The sequence below is a fragment of the Phocoena sinus genome, chromosome 14 (assembly GCF_008692025.1).
Source record: "Phocoena sinus isolate mPhoSin1 chromosome 14, mPhoSin1.pri, whole genome shotgun sequence".
Lineage (NCBI taxonomy): Eukaryota > Metazoa > Chordata > Mammalia > Artiodactyla > Phocoenidae > Phocoena > Phocoena sinus.
The window spans coordinates 84,356,184-84,371,147 of NC_045776.1; the positions used below are offsets into that span (position 1 = coordinate 84,356,184).

Here is a 14,964-nt window from a genome sequence, read left to right on the forward strand (position 1 = left end):
GCCAGACAGAGCAGCCAAAAAAAATTTTTTAAATAAAAGGACAACGAAGAATTTTCGGAATGGAGTGCCAGGCATGATGAGGACTGAGTTATCAGTATGCTAACAGGTAGGGGAACTAACAGTAGACAAATATCCAACCAGTCAGAAAATTCCAGATACTGAGAAGCGTTATGAAGGACCTAGGAGTGGATCAGGGGATGAGACTAGTTGAGAGCCAGTGGACTCGTTTAAAATGGTGGTCATGGAAAGGAGGTTGGAGTTGAGACCTGAGAGAGGAGGTGGGTCCTCTGATGGGAAGATCCAGGGGAGGGCATTCCAGGCAGAGCAGAGTGCAAAGGCCCTGAAGCAGGAAAAGCCTCGGGCTCTTCGTAAGCCGTAAAGAAAACTGTGCAGCTAAGGGAGAATGAATAGGGTCAGAAGAGCAGCAATGAGGCCAAGAGATAGGACGGCTGGTCTTTGGGGATTTTTACGCAGGGGAAGGCTTCTTGTTTTCAATAACTAACTGGGATGGCAAACCAGCAAGCAGGAAGACCTGGACACGAGGGCCGGCGGTCCATGTGCTGACACACTGTCACCTTCTGGGGGTCCCCTGGGCCTCATCCCCCTCCCCATGCCCCTCACACCCTCCTGATTGTTGTATTTGCCCAAAGAGAGAGTCTGAAATGAGGAATGAGGAACATAGGCTCAAGCCATCAACTTTCTGGAAATCTGCACATCCCACACTATTTGGAGGAGGGTGGGTCATCCAGGGCCCAAGTGGGAGCAGAGACCAGTTCGGGGGTTAAGATGAAAGAAATGGGTGCCTCGGATCAGGGTGTTGTCCTGGAGAAAGAGCCCCAAGATTCTGGCTATGTTTTAGAGGCTGAGTGGATGGGATTTGCTGATGAATTGGACCAGATGGATGAAAGAGAGGTTGAGACTTCGGCTGGAACAGGAAGACACAGAGGAGATATTAGCTGAGACAGAAAGATGAAGGGACAGACAGGTGGAGTGCAAATTGGGAGACAATAAATGTGTTCTATGATGTATATTTTTCAAAACGGCTCACACATATGAGGAAACAATCAGACAAATCCAGAACGGGAGACATTAGTTAAATCGGCTGGCCTGGTTCTTCAGTCAGTGTCCTAGGAAATACAAAAGACATAGGGTTGTTCTAGATTAAGAGAAAGAGAGGGTGTGGGGAATTCCCTGGCAGTCTAGTGGTTAGGACTCTGCCTCTCACTGCTGAGGGCCTGGGTTCAATCCCTGGTCAGGGAACTAAGATCCCACAGGCCACGCTGAACAGCCAAAAAAAAGAGAGACAGAGGAGGGGTGTTGTGTGAAGAGAGAGAAGGTTAGCTCTCCCCTGGACTAGGATAGAAGAGGCCCTCAGGCCTGACAACACAGATATGGTTAAAGTACCGCCACCTACCCACGGTTTCTCAAAGTTGTGTGCCTGAGGTACACTGGTGGGGAATTCAGTGACCCCTGAGATCTGCCCCGTAGGTCTGTCTCCAAAAAAGGTTGGTGATGACATTACCAAGGCAACCAGTGACTGGAAGCGTCTGAGGATGACAGCGAAACTGACCATTCAGAACCAACAGGCTCAGACTGAGGTGGTACGTTTTGCCTCTGCACTGATCATCAAAGGCCTCAAGGAACGGCCAAGAGACAGAAAGAAGCAGAAAAACATTAAGCACAGTGGGAGTATCACTTTGATGGGATTGTCAACATTGCTCGACAGATGCAGCACCAGTCTTTGGTTAGAGAATTCTCTTGGAACCATCAAGAGACCCTGAGGACTGCCCAGTCTGTGCTGATGGCCACCACCATCACGACATGAAAGATGACATCAACAGTGGTGCCAGGCAATGCCCAGTTAGTTAAAAACTAGAAAGGGAAGTGTTTCAATAAAGGAGCACAAAAATAAAGAATCATTTCACAACCAAACCAAAAAAAAGAGAGAGAGAGAAACATAAAGGAGATATAATAACCCATGCAAAGCGTGAATCTTTACTGGATCCTGCATCAAAAATTAAATCAGCTATACTGACATTCTTGGGATGATTTATTCCAAAAACGTTCAAAATTCTCTTTTGGCAGGGAAACATTTGAAAAAAAAGTCTAATCTGTTTTCAATTTTCTTTTTAAATGAAAGAAAAGAACAGGGGCATTTTAAGACCCATGTAGGCTCTAGACATTTTTACTTTGGATGCCACAGCCAAATATAAAGCATTTCATATTATATCTTGCATTAAAAAGTACCCCCATTAAATACAAGTGCCTATGTCAGCACTGAAGTCTGTGCCAGTTTATGTGTTACCTTTTGAAGATTCTAAAATATTTAAATTCAATCTTGTAATTTTCATATATTGGATACAATGTATTTTTTACAGTCTCAAGCATTTGGACGGGGGGCTTTGAAAACTCTAGTGAAGCCCATCAGGTTGGACTATGCCAGGGGAATGACCAACAGGGGGGAGGGGGCAGGGAGTTGTGACCCAGCATCTGTGTGGGCCAGTGTGGAGGAGTCAGCATTTCCTTTAAAGCCCGTATGACCGGTCTGTTCTGCATTGTGTGTGACCGCCTCTAGGAAGTCCACTTACCAGTTTCCCTTCCCTGGTATTTTTGGGGGTTTCTGAGGAATGTTACACTTTCCACAAACCTGTGCTGATAGCCCCTTGCTTGCTGCTCAGCCAGCCTCCTGCCTCAGGAAATTCTGCCAGTGACCTCTTGCCATCCTATACACACCTTCTCTGGGCTGCAGTATAACCTCTCTGTGCTGTCCCAGGAACCCAGCTCTTTCCTTATTGCAGCCAAGGCTATAGACTTGTTTTTATTAAAGTCAGACATAGGGGAAAGGTGGTATTTTAGAAAGAGGGAGCAGCTGGAGTGAAACAAGGACGTAGAAAATGTCAGGGAGCATATGGGGAAAAAGAGTGGTCAGCAGATAAGAGAAGCAGGGAGAAGGGCATTTTGAGGGGTTAGATCTGTTGAGATACTGTAAGAAACAAAGAATCTACGTTGAATAATAGCTACATTAGATGCTATGGAGGAGTCATTCCAGCTGGAATGGAAAAGGAGATGGCTTGGGGCTTCCCTGGTGGCGCAGCGGTTAAGAATCCACCTACCAATGCAATTGAACCAGGGATGAGTTCCATCCCTGGTCCGGGAAGATCCCACATGCCGCGGAGCAACTAAGCCCGTGCGTCACAACTACTGAAGCCCGTGCGCCTACAGCCTGTGCTCCACAACAAGAGAAGCCACGCAATGAGAAGCCTGCGCACCTCGATGAAGAGTTGCCCTGCTCTCAGCAACTAGAGAAAAACCTGCATGCAGCAACGAAGACCCAACGCAGCCAGAAAACAAATTTTTTAAAAAATGGATATGGCTTCAGGACCGGCAGAAACAGGATAAAGTAAAAGGCATTTGGGAGGACAGTAAATTAACTTTTACTAATGAGTAAACAACCCACTGTGAGAAATAGAAAAGTAAAAGCACAAATTGCCTAGTCAACCACACCGCTTGGGGGCGCTGCCGGCTTCATGACTAAACCAAAGTCTGTTCCGGTAGCTCCCTCTTCCGGCAGAGATATCACTGCACACTAAGGCTGACATCCTTGAGTTAACAAGCGCTTGCCAATCTCTGAACAGCATACCTCTCTGAGGACCATATTTATAATAATTTGACGAGGACTTCGTTGTGCTCTCAAACGAAACATAAAAAGGAACACTAAACAAATATGAGCCACGCATTTTTCTTCTGGTTTATTCAAGATTCACACAATCACATCTGTGTAAATGAATCCTTACGTAGTATTAACTCCGTGTGAAACCAAACTTTGGGGTGCTTTAAGATCATTCAACGAAATTGAGCAAGTCTAGCATCTCTGTTCTTTAGCCTCAGAATCCCTTGATGATAGAAACGCTTCTCGTTCAACACTATATCACTATTTTTCCTGTCATGCTTGTATTTGTTGGGTGAAGGGTCCTGTAAATGTTCACTAGGGATTGTGTTGCTCTCGTGGTCTTTATTCTTGAGAAAATTACATGGAAGGTATTTTTCCTTTATAATGAAAGGATATTAGAACTCTGTCAAAACTATAAAAGACATAAAGTGAAAAAGCATGGTGCGGGACAGACTGCGAGCCAGTATGCTACCTTTTGCATAAAGGGGAATTAATAATTAGTAGTCGCTTGTACATGCACAGAGAAACTCTGAATGCACATACTAGGGGAAGTGGAGAACCAAGAGGCTGGGAGACAAAACTGAAAACTTTTCATTATATACTGTTTTAAACTTTTTATATGTCTGAAACACATGAACGTATTATTTACTCAAAAAAATGAAAGTAGGAAAATGAGACAGTAACAAATACAGTAATCATTATAAAAATGTTTTAAGGCTGATTTTTAAAATTATCCCCAAGAGCCTTATTAAATAGAAATCTTGTATTTTTATGCTATCCTTTCAAAATATTAGTATATGACAGATGTGTATAAGGATGTACTTTACAGCTGGATTGTAACAGCAAAAACCTAGAATCAAATGTTGGTGGACAAGTTAAATTAAGTCACAGATGATCATCTATACAATGAAATACAAGCTGGAGTATTAAAAATGAAGGAGATCCTGATATGCTGGCATGGAAAGATGTCCATAATTACCTAGTTTTAAAAAAAAGGCTGAGAAACACTATGCTGTGCATGGTCCTATTTGTATTTATGTATACATCTATATGTATTTACTACACAGGAGGAAAGCCCAAAGGAATACCAAACTTTAAAATTAGTTATCACTGGGAAGGAATATGGTTACTTAACTACTTAGGAACTTAGGTGGGCTACCTTTGACTTTATGAAACAATGTATACATTGTAATTAGATACAGTAAGAGGCAAATATACTCATTTTCCTGGGAGTAAGCTTATGTGTAACTTTCACTTCCTTTATCATGATTTTAATGTTTGTACTATATCTTGTGCATATTTTGATATTTAATATATTTACATATAGTTTGCACCATCACTGATTTTAGTGTTTTTAATTGTTTTTCAAATCTTTTCTAGTGTTTACACCTGTAGTTAGCAATTCCTTTCACTCAACTTGACAGGAAGGAGCCAAGTGTTCCTCAGCAAGTTCTCCATTGAGCATCCCCACCCCTAGGACACCCACACAGCTTTATGCTCTAATGCCAAGATCCTTCTAACTGCATGTCGCACACATGGTCCCCGCCCCCCACGAGCTGACCCAGCCCCACATTCTGAAGCATCACTAGCCACTGACCGCCTCACACTCGAAGACAAAGCACTCATCACTAACACCTTAGGAACCTTGCAAAGCCTGTCCTGCAGGGCGGTCATTTTCAAGATGCTATTGACGTTTTACCCCTATGCTATGACCACTTGTTTTTTTTTGTTTGTTTGTTTGTTTGTTTTGCGGTACGCGGGCCTCTCACTGCTGTGGCCTCTCCCGTTGCGGAGCACAGGCTCCGGACGCACAGGCTCAGCGGCCATGGCTCACGGGCCCAGCCGCTCCGCGGCATGTGGGATCTTTGCGGACCGGGGCACGAACCCGCATCCCCTGCGTCGGCAGGCGGACTCTCAACCACTGCGCCACCAGGGAAGCCCCTGACCACTTGTTTTTAATGAGCAATAAAATTACTTACACAGAGGCTTCCCTGGTGGCGCAGTGGTTGAGAGTCCGCCTGCCGACGCAGGGGATGCGGGTTCGTGCCCCGGTCCGCAAAGATCCCACATGCCGCGGAGCGGCTGGGCCCGTGAGCCATGGCCGCTGAGCCTGTGCGTCCGGAGCCTGTGCTCCGCAACGGGAGAGGCCACAGCAGTGAGAGGCCCGCGTACCACAAAATAAAATAAAATAAAATAAAATAAAAAACTTACTTACACAAAAACTACTCACAGCGACTGGACGTGGTTACAGGTGCTGGTGGAGTTCCAGGGATTTTTGTAATGTTGCTTCTCGACCTGTATGTTCATTTGCATGGGTGGATCACGGAAATCCAGTGAACTATACATGCTCTGGTGTCAATAAAGTGAAAACCCACAATAAGTAACGGATTTGCCTAAGACAAACCTTTCAAATGGCATTTCCTAGTTGTGATGCCCTAAAGGGAGGACTTAAGCCTGTTGACTTCAGGTATTTTAGAACTGGCAGTAATACAGAATTTCCTCTGCATCAGAAGTTACACATGCATACCCTAAAAGTGGGAGAGAGGAAGGGAGAAGCTAGCGGGAGTGGTGCTCTTTGGAGAGAACAATCCCTTATTTCGAGTCCTTCAAATAAGCCTCTGACTTCTGGGGTACCTACCAACCAGTGCCAGCTCCTTATATTAAACCAGCTTCCCTGCAACTTTCACCTTTGGCTCTAGTTATGACATACAAAGATACTTACCAGTAGCATCTGACTGGTAAGTCACTACTATAAAAGACCAAGAGCCAATGGCTTCACCCACCAATTTAGCTATATACAAATCTTTCACCTAGTCTCAGAAAATTAAGGAATCTTGACAACTTTATCTTAGCAAAAATTATGACAATAGCTTTACTTCTCTAACTACTAACTCCTAAACTTTCTAGCATAACGCCTAATGAGACTTTAGTAAAAATTAAACTGCCACATCCTAGAGAACAAACTTATGGACACCAAGAGGGGAAAGTGGCAGGGGGTGGTGGTGTGATGAATTGGGAAATTGGGATTGACATATATACACTAATATGCATACGATAGTAAGAACCTGCTGTATGAAACATAAAATTCAAAAAAACATTACCACATCCTTTTAAAAAACAACATCTGGTCAAATGACTTTCTATGCAGCTCAATGTGAATTTAAACAGAGCTATGTACTAAAACTGATTTTTCTGTAGGTTCCGTTCCACCACTCTGGCTCCCTTCCACCACTCCGGCCCTCTAATAGCTCCTCCCTGCTGGTATTCCAGAAACCCTCCCACTCTCAGGTACCACACCCAAACTCAGTATTTTTAAAGTCAGTAGCTTACAAGTAAATCTACATCTAAGCGTCCACATGGAAAATTCTAACTGCAGCCTCCAACTTGTCTGGGTTTTATTTATACTCACCCACTACAGTTCTATGTTAAGGCCACCTTTTACTGACATTGCTTACCTCTAGGTTATCACAGAATCATCTGGTAGACCAAAACTTTGATCCCTCACACCCCACCCCTAATTAAAAAGAATCTTCTGCAAACACTTATTAAAAAGAAATAAATTACACTATTTGAGAATGCCAACAATTTTATTGAAAGAAAAGTGCAATGAAACTTGTCGAAAGCTTAAAAGGGAGAACTTAGACACCTCCCCTCAAGCGCAGGACCAGGTGCAGAGTGGATTCTTTCTGGATGTTGTAGTCAGACAGGGTGCGCCCATCTTCCAGCTGCTTGCCTGCAAAGATCAACCTCTGCTGGTCTGGGGGGATGCCTTCCTTATCCTGGATCTTGGCCTTCACGTTCTCGATGGTGTCACTGGGCTCCACCTCCAGGGTGATGGTCTTGCCGGTCAGGGTCTTCACGAAGATCTGCATACCACCCCTCAGACGGAGGACCAGGTGCAAGGTTGACTCTTTCTGGATGTTGTAATCAGAGAGAGTGCGCCCATCTTCCAGCTGCTTGCCTGCAAAGATGAGCCTCTGCTGGTCAGGGGGGATGCCCTCCTTATCCTGGATCTTGGCCTTGACGTTCTCGATGGTGTCACTGGGCTCCACCTCCAGGGTGATGGTCTTGCCGGTCAAGGTCTTCACGAAGATCTGCATACCACCCCTCAGACGGAGGACCAGGTGCAGGGTCGACTCCTTCTGGATGTTGTAATCAGAGAGAGTGCGGCCATCTTCCAGCTGCTTGCCTGCAAAGATCAACCTCTGCTGGTCTGGGGGGATGCCCTCCTTGTCCTGGATCTTGGCCTTCACGTTCTCGATGGTGTCACTGGGCTCCACCTCCAGGGTGATGGTCTTGCCGGTCAGGGTCTTCACGAAGATCTGCATACCACCCCTCAGGCGGAGGACCAGGTGCAGGGTCGACTCCTTCTGGATGTTGTAATCAGAGAGAGTGCGGCCATCTTCCAGCTGCTTGCCTGCAAAGATGAGCCTCTGCTGGTCTGGGGGGATGCCCTCCTTATCCTGGATCTTGGCCTTGACGTTCTCGATGGTGTCACTGGGCTCCACCTCCAGGGTGATGGTCTTGCCGGTCAGGGTCTTCACGAAGATCTGCATACCACCCCTCAGACGGAGGACCAGGTGCAGGGTCGACTCTTTCTGGATGTTGTAATCAGAGAGAGTGCGGCCATCTTCCAGCTGTTTCCCGGCAAAGATCAGCCTCTGCTGGTCTGGGGGGATGCCCTCTTTTTCTTGGATCTTCCCCTTGACGTTCTCGATGGTGTCACTGGGCTCCACCTCCAGGGTGATGGTCTTGCCAGTCAAGGTCTTCACGAAGATCTGCATTGTCTGTTGCAACAAAAAAAATTAACACAAAAAATAACCCCAGCGTTTAACAGGTAATTCAGAGGTCAACACATACCTAACGCTACAAAATTATACGTCACTATACACTAACCAAATGACTAACTTGCCCCAAAACTCAAAAGCTTGACAAATAAGGTCAAAGCCAACGTTTCACGCACTTAAGAAAGAAAAGCAGTCAATTCGCGGGCCTCACTCACCCTCCCCCCTCACTGGCCGTCTGTCCCCTGCCAACACGGCAGCGACCACCCCAGGCCCAAACCCTGTGCCCCGAGACCAGAAAAACTCTCCCTCCACACATACCAGCAGACGGCCCCACCCTCGATTATGAGCCCACGGAAGGGATGACGTCTCGTAACCGCGTTGGCGAGCGGGTCCCCTCCGCCCTCGCGGGTGCAGGACGGCTCCGTGGCATCGGCAGTTACTGTCCCCTTACTGGGACGGGAAACCGAGTTCTCGCTCGAGTCAAACCGTGCCCTAATGTTCGCTTCCCTCACACGCTGCCCAAGCCCGTTCCCCAAAAAGCTGGGCCCCGCCGCCACGGAGGCCTCACGGGCCTCTCGCGTTTCCTTTTCACCCGCAGTCCCCTCCCCCGCGCCCCATCTTCTCTCTCCCACCTCACAGCCCGCTTCGGGGTCCGGCTTCTCCCACCGAGGGACGGGGAACGGACGCCATTTTGCCGCGTTCCTCCCTCCCAGGGCTACCCTGCTGCTAGCGGGCCCCGGGTAACTAAAGGCCTCGGCTGCTCCCTTTGCCGCAGCGGGCAAGTCGACACCCCGCGCCCCCCGCGGCCGCGAGACCCCCGGGACCCCTCCTTACCAAATGGTGGTGACGGCAGCAAACGCAGAAAAACCGCAACTCGACTCCCAAACTTCACGAAAATGCCTGCGCAGCGCTCCCGCCGGCGCTTCCTTATATACTTGCAGGTAGCGCCGCTCCGATAGATCCTTCCGCAGAAACGCAGAGAAGGGACTACTTTTCGCAGCCCTCCTGCCCTCTGAAGAGAAACCCCAGACTCAACTAATTCCACTCATAAAATGCTCTCCCGTGAAGACTGGAGCTTTGGGGCCGAATATGGCGCGGAGCGGGCCGCCGTCCCGAGAGGCCTGGCGGAGGGATCAGCGCGCTGGTTGAGCGCTGCGTCCGCGGACTTGCCCCGGGCTCGAATTGAGGGGAGGGAGAGTGGGGAGCGGGCGGCCTGAAAACCCGGCGTGGAGTCGCTCAGACGTCCGGAGCGGGCCGTCTCCACCGCCCGGCCTTGATGCCCCCTCCCCCCGGGCCGGACGGGCCCCGCCGTTCGCGAGGCCCGCCCTAGGCGTACAGGGCTCCGGCCGAGCGCCTCACACCGAGTCGGGGTCCCGCTTGCCCAGCGCACACCCCGCCCTGCCCCTCCCCCCCCCCGCGAATAAAGAGGGGTGTTTATTGTGAGTCATATTTAGATATGGGTAGTGTTTCTGTTGCCCAGAACTTCCCCCTCATCCTCAGCCCGTCGCGAGGCCTACTCTGGGAGTCCAGCCCCCCAACTTGCGGCGGCCGCACCCATCCCCCACCGGGCGGGCACCGAGACAAGACGGATGACTCGACAAATCCCAGGGACGCGGCCTCATGCCCGCCTCAGACGGGTCGTCAGGAGCCTCAGGAATTCCTCCGAACACAGGAGTGAAAACTAAGTTTCCAAGGGAGAAATGCCTATGGCAGGTCTACATTGAATTTTGAAAAGAAAAGCAGAAATTCCACACAGCTGTGTAAAACTCTTTGCGCTGGACTTGAAAGCTGACAGAACTTTCTAGATTGCTCTTCAGCCTTCCTGGTTTGTGCTTGATTATCAACAGGGAGGCGTTGGAATTTGAATTCTGTTGACATTTAGTTGAGCTCAGAAATCAGAAATCAAACCTATTTAAACCCGAGATTTTAGGAAGATACTTATTGAATCTAAGTTCTGTTTATTCCTGGGGAAAAAGAAATTAATATCCCAAATATAAAATTTAATTCTCTAGGCAAATTCCCTTTGGGTAAAAGAAGAGAAAAAGATCGTCAGTTAGATCTTTTTCCTTTTTTTTATGACAATCTATTTTATGATCTCTATGTCCTTTCTCCAGCAGATTTTTCAACTATTTTGAAATATACGAATATGATGCCAACAGATTTTTTTGAAGTTTACAGTGGAAAATCTTCCTCATGCATTCAATTCCCCAGCCACCGTTCTTTCTGGACTCTTCTAGAAATATTCCCTATTTATACAAATGAGAGGAGGGTGTTTTTGATTTTTACCCTTAAAGCCTTCAAAAATATAGAAAGAGAAAAAGGGGCAACTGACTAAAAAATGTTCTGCCGTTAGGAAAAGACTACATTCCTGCTTGAAATTATGAACATTATTTAAACATTATACTTAAAACGTGAATCAGAACAAAACTGCTATATATTTTCTTTGGTAACCTGGGTATGTACTTATGAAAAAGCTCTGAGCAATTTTCAAAATAGACTTTAACCTCTATCATTTTTAACTTTTTTCAGAATGAATTTATTACTGGGAAATTAGAATGAATAATAAAAATAAAATGTCATTTTTCAGGTTAGCAGGAGACCCCAGTTGACAGGGACAGAGTAAAGAGACAAAGTTGGTGATTAAACATTATAGTTAATCCCACTAGGGGATTGTAAGTAGAGAAGAAAGTAAGTTAAGGGGTCTTTCACTCAAGAAAGCAGGTTTACTTAACCACAAAACCAGCAGGCTTGCTTAACAAAAAACCCATGCAACAGAAGCATGAGACATGCCCCGAAACAAACAACGGTGGAAGGAGACCCATATCCTGCCCACTGAGCTCAGTAACTTAATGATTCCTAGCACACGCTCCTCTGGGCGTACTAAAAACAAACATATAAGGAGAGGGTGACATTATACTGAAACCTGAGATGATTTACCATTTTTAATATATGTTACCACCTCTTTGCTCATTTCCACTGTGCCATGACAGTCCTGACTTGACTATGGAGGGACAAGAAAACTCCCCTGCCTGACCCGGAGGAGGAACTGATGATGGAAGCTTAACATCTACTCAAGAATGAGGAAGAAGGTGGTCTTTTCCCCCTCCCCATTTTTTGTTGGATTCTAAAACTGTAGCCCACTAAGTTTTCGGGGTGCAGCCCCCTCTCGCCCACCCGCTTGGAAGCCTCACAAGCGTCCTAGTCTAATAAATCACTCCTTAGCTATCACTTTGCCTCTCGCTGAATTCTTTCTGAGCTGAGACATAAAGAACTGGAGCTCCTCGGAGCCTCCCACCCCACCCCGAGACGCATTTCTGCCGTTTCACAGTGACTTCCAACACAGACTTCCATGAAAGTTCTTTCTAAATTTTTGGAAAGGGAGTTTAAAGGAACAGAACATCAAGGCTCTTTCTAAAGTTTTTTTCTCCCTAAATTTCAGAAAGAAGTTTTTAGAGGAACAAAAAGCTGAGACACTTTCTCAGGTGACCAGACCTGGCTTCAAACCACACCCTGTTTGCTTTGGGCTGTTCCTTTCCTGCAAGCCTTGTGATTCCTGTTGTTTAAAGGCTGAGTCACGAGTTTTGTGACATAGTTTTTTTCATGGTCCAAAAGGTACAGAGAAAAACAGGCCTGATTTCAGAGGCAAGGGAGGGAAAGGTACAGAGAAAAACAGGCCTGATTTCAGAGGCAAGGGAGGGAAAGAAGGAGAAAGAGGGGGGAGAGGAGAGAGAAGAGAGGCTCAGAGGGTGGGGGAATGGGCCCGGGGTTATCTCCAAAGAGAAAACAACATTCTTACGAGCTGAGAACACTGTGTTGTCTCTAGCAGAAAAATTCTCTGCACCACCCCTGTGGTCCCTAACTTAAGTACTTAAGTCTAACTGTGGGTTCGGTTGAAGCACAAAGAAATAAACATTTGTCCAAGGGCACTGAGGTGAGGGGGAGGGGAGGGAAAAATGACCACCCCAAAGACAGGTGGCTGCTGTTTACCTCGAGCAGTGGTTCTCAACCACGAGAGATTTGGCCCATCGGTGGACATCTGGCCATGTCTGGGGACTTTTTTTTTTGGCCCCCTCTCCGCTCTCGGGATCTTAGTTCCCTGACCAGAGATTGAACCCAGGCCACAGCAGTGAAAGCACTGAGTCCTAACCACTGGACTGCCAGGGAATTCCCAGGAGACATTTGTGGTTGTCATACTGTGGTATTGGGGGTGAGGAATGCCACTAGCACCCAGTGATAAAGGCCAGGGATGCTGCTAAACATCCTTCAACGGACGGTCCCCCATAATACAGAATTACCCGGTCCCCAATGTCAGTAATCCATTGGGTTGATAAACCCTGCTGTACAGAGGAGTTTTGTTGCTGTTGTTACAACCGCTTTTCTATTTGCTGAGAAGGGCTCCCAAAGTCTGAATGTCCCACTTGGATTCAGGAATCGGGTATCAAGTCACGCTCCTAAAATCCCCTGACCTAGAATGCAATGTGCTAGAACGTGCTAGAAGCAGCTTGAGTCACTGGATCCATTTTCAGCTCCCTCATCCACTGACCCATCCTTTGCAGGCGGCCCAGAAGGGATTGCGTCAGAGCTGGCACCAATGGAAGAGTGACAGAGACCCAGCAACAAGGCGGGATTGGTGGGCGGGCGTGAGCACGTGATGAGCTGAGCTCACAAAGGGCCTGGGTGTTGGGCTGCAGGGGGTGGGACTGGTGCCTGTTTGTCCGCCTGCCTTTCCTCCTTCCCCCAAAGGATTCAGCTCCGCTGAAGGTCACATAACCTTGTATGGGACTTAACTCAGCAACATGAGAATGTTCGCACAACGACCAGCAAACATTTTCCTCCTAAGGGAAAGGGTGAAATCGGAGAGCTGGATGGGAAAGGTTTGCCTTGTGTTGTCATCAGTTATATAATCATAAAAGGAAGTCAAGGGAATCTGCGCCTTAGGGGGGGAAAAAAAGAAGGAGAAGAAGAAGAAGAAGAAGCCCTAGAGGCTCTGTTCCTTTTCCTGCTTACATTTGTGTATTTGCATTGTGTGGCAGAAAACAAACTGCTCCGGCTTCAAAATAACCCATTTCATCCCCCACCAGTCAGAAAGTTCCAATTTTGCCTAGTATAGGAACGTTAAGAAGTTAGTTAACTTATTGGGCGTTTGTTTTGTGTTTTAATTTGTTGTCTTTAAATTGTGGCAAAATACACAGAATATATCATCTCAACCATTTTTTAGTGTACAGTTCAGTAGTGTTAAGTATATTGTAGGGGAGGAAAAATAATTTTCCTTTTACCCTTCTGAGTCCTGAACAAAACAAAACAAAGCACAATAATTTATTAACATGCACACGTCTTGAATATATTGGAGATACCCCGGAGGGAAAATGTGTCACTCAAAGATGTGACTTTAGAATTTAGGCTTAAATACCATCTTAACAGGGAAAGTCCTCTTAAGGGAGAGTAAATGATTTTTACTGGAAGAATAGAAGAATGGATATGATATGAGAGATATGATAGCTTCTGACACAGTTTGGTATCAACTTTTAGTCTCTCCTGTGTCAAGAGCCAATCTTCCCTGGTTAGTGAAACTCCTGGGTAGGGGATCTAGGACCATGGAGTTCCTTTGGAAGGATCTGTCTTTGGGCGGAGAAGGGGAGTTCGGTGAGAGCCTTGCTTTGCATTTGCTGTTTTTCAAGTGCTGGTAGCTCAAAATAACGTCAGGGGCATGTTCTGCTACCTTTCACCTTTCGCCCTGTTGTGCAGCCATCACCGCCATCCATCTCCACTTTTCATCTTGCAAGACTGAAACTCTGTACCCATTAAACACTAACCCTTCACCCCCAGCCCTTCGCAACCATCATTCTTTCTGTTTCTATGAATTTGGCTAGTTTTTAAATTTTAGATATTAGACCAGGATCTAACCTGTGTCCCCCTGCAGTGGGAACGCGGAGGCTTAACCACTAGACCGCCGGGAAGTCGCAAGAATGTGACTACCTTTGGTACCTCATATAATGGATTTTGATTTTTTTTAATTGTAAAATCAAATCTAATCATTGAAAAACATTTTTTTCAAAGATTTATGACATCTTTTCTAGAAAGCTCCATTTCTCAGCACACCTTGTTCTTTTTTCCTTATGGTGTTTTCCTTGTCATTGTGCTATTAGAAATATTTAAGCATAAGATACAAAGTAAAACAGAATCATATGATTCATTTCTTGTGAGGCCTGATGACTTTATAGAGATAACCTCAACGTTTTGTTCTCTTAAACCCTTGTTGACATTTAGGGAGAAATAACCTTCATGGAAGTTCATTACAAAGAGAACCTGTCACCAGTACTCCACTCCCTAACTGGGAGTCATTTCATGAATTTGTTTCATCTCAAAAAACGAAGGCTGTGCAGGGTCAGATCCCTCCAGCTCTAAGATGAGATGTTTTTATGATTTAAAACATGAGGTCAAATCAAATGAGAGACAGGATTTGATGGATGAGGAACTCATTATTTCCGCAGACGAAGAACCACCGAA

At 46.4% G+C, this 14,964-nt stretch overlaps 1 protein-coding gene and 2 pseudogenes across 2 annotated transcripts; 2 read left to right on the forward strand and 1 right to left on the reverse strand.

Annotated features, from left to right (window-relative positions):
* The first annotated feature begins 241 nt into the window (after positions 1-241).
* Positions 242-1,869, forward strand: LOC116765040 (annotated as a pseudogene).
* Positions 1,315-1,425, forward strand: LOC116739366 (annotated as a pseudogene).
* A 5,369-nt stretch (positions 1,870-7,238) lies between the features above and the next one.
* On the reverse strand, positions 7,239-9,863 carry UBC (ubiquitin C). 2 transcript variants are annotated; one of them, XM_032603234.1, is made up of 2 exons: positions 9,292-9,863; positions 7,239-8,457 (listed from the first exon to the last, which is right to left on the reverse strand). In XM_032603234.1, the coding sequence occupies exon 2, from the start codon at positions 8,452-8,454 to the stop codon at positions 7,309-7,311; it is 1,146 nt and encodes a 381-aa protein (XP_032459125.1). In that variant the 5' UTR covers positions 8,455-8,457; positions 9,292-9,863; the 3' UTR covers positions 7,239-7,308. The 2 variants fall into 2 exon arrangements, with proteins under 2 accessions (XP_032459125.1, XP_032459126.1); XM_032603235.1 differs by lacking the exon at positions 9,292-9,863 and adding an exon at positions 9,090-9,286.
* Positions 9,864-14,964: the final 5,101 nt, after the last annotated feature.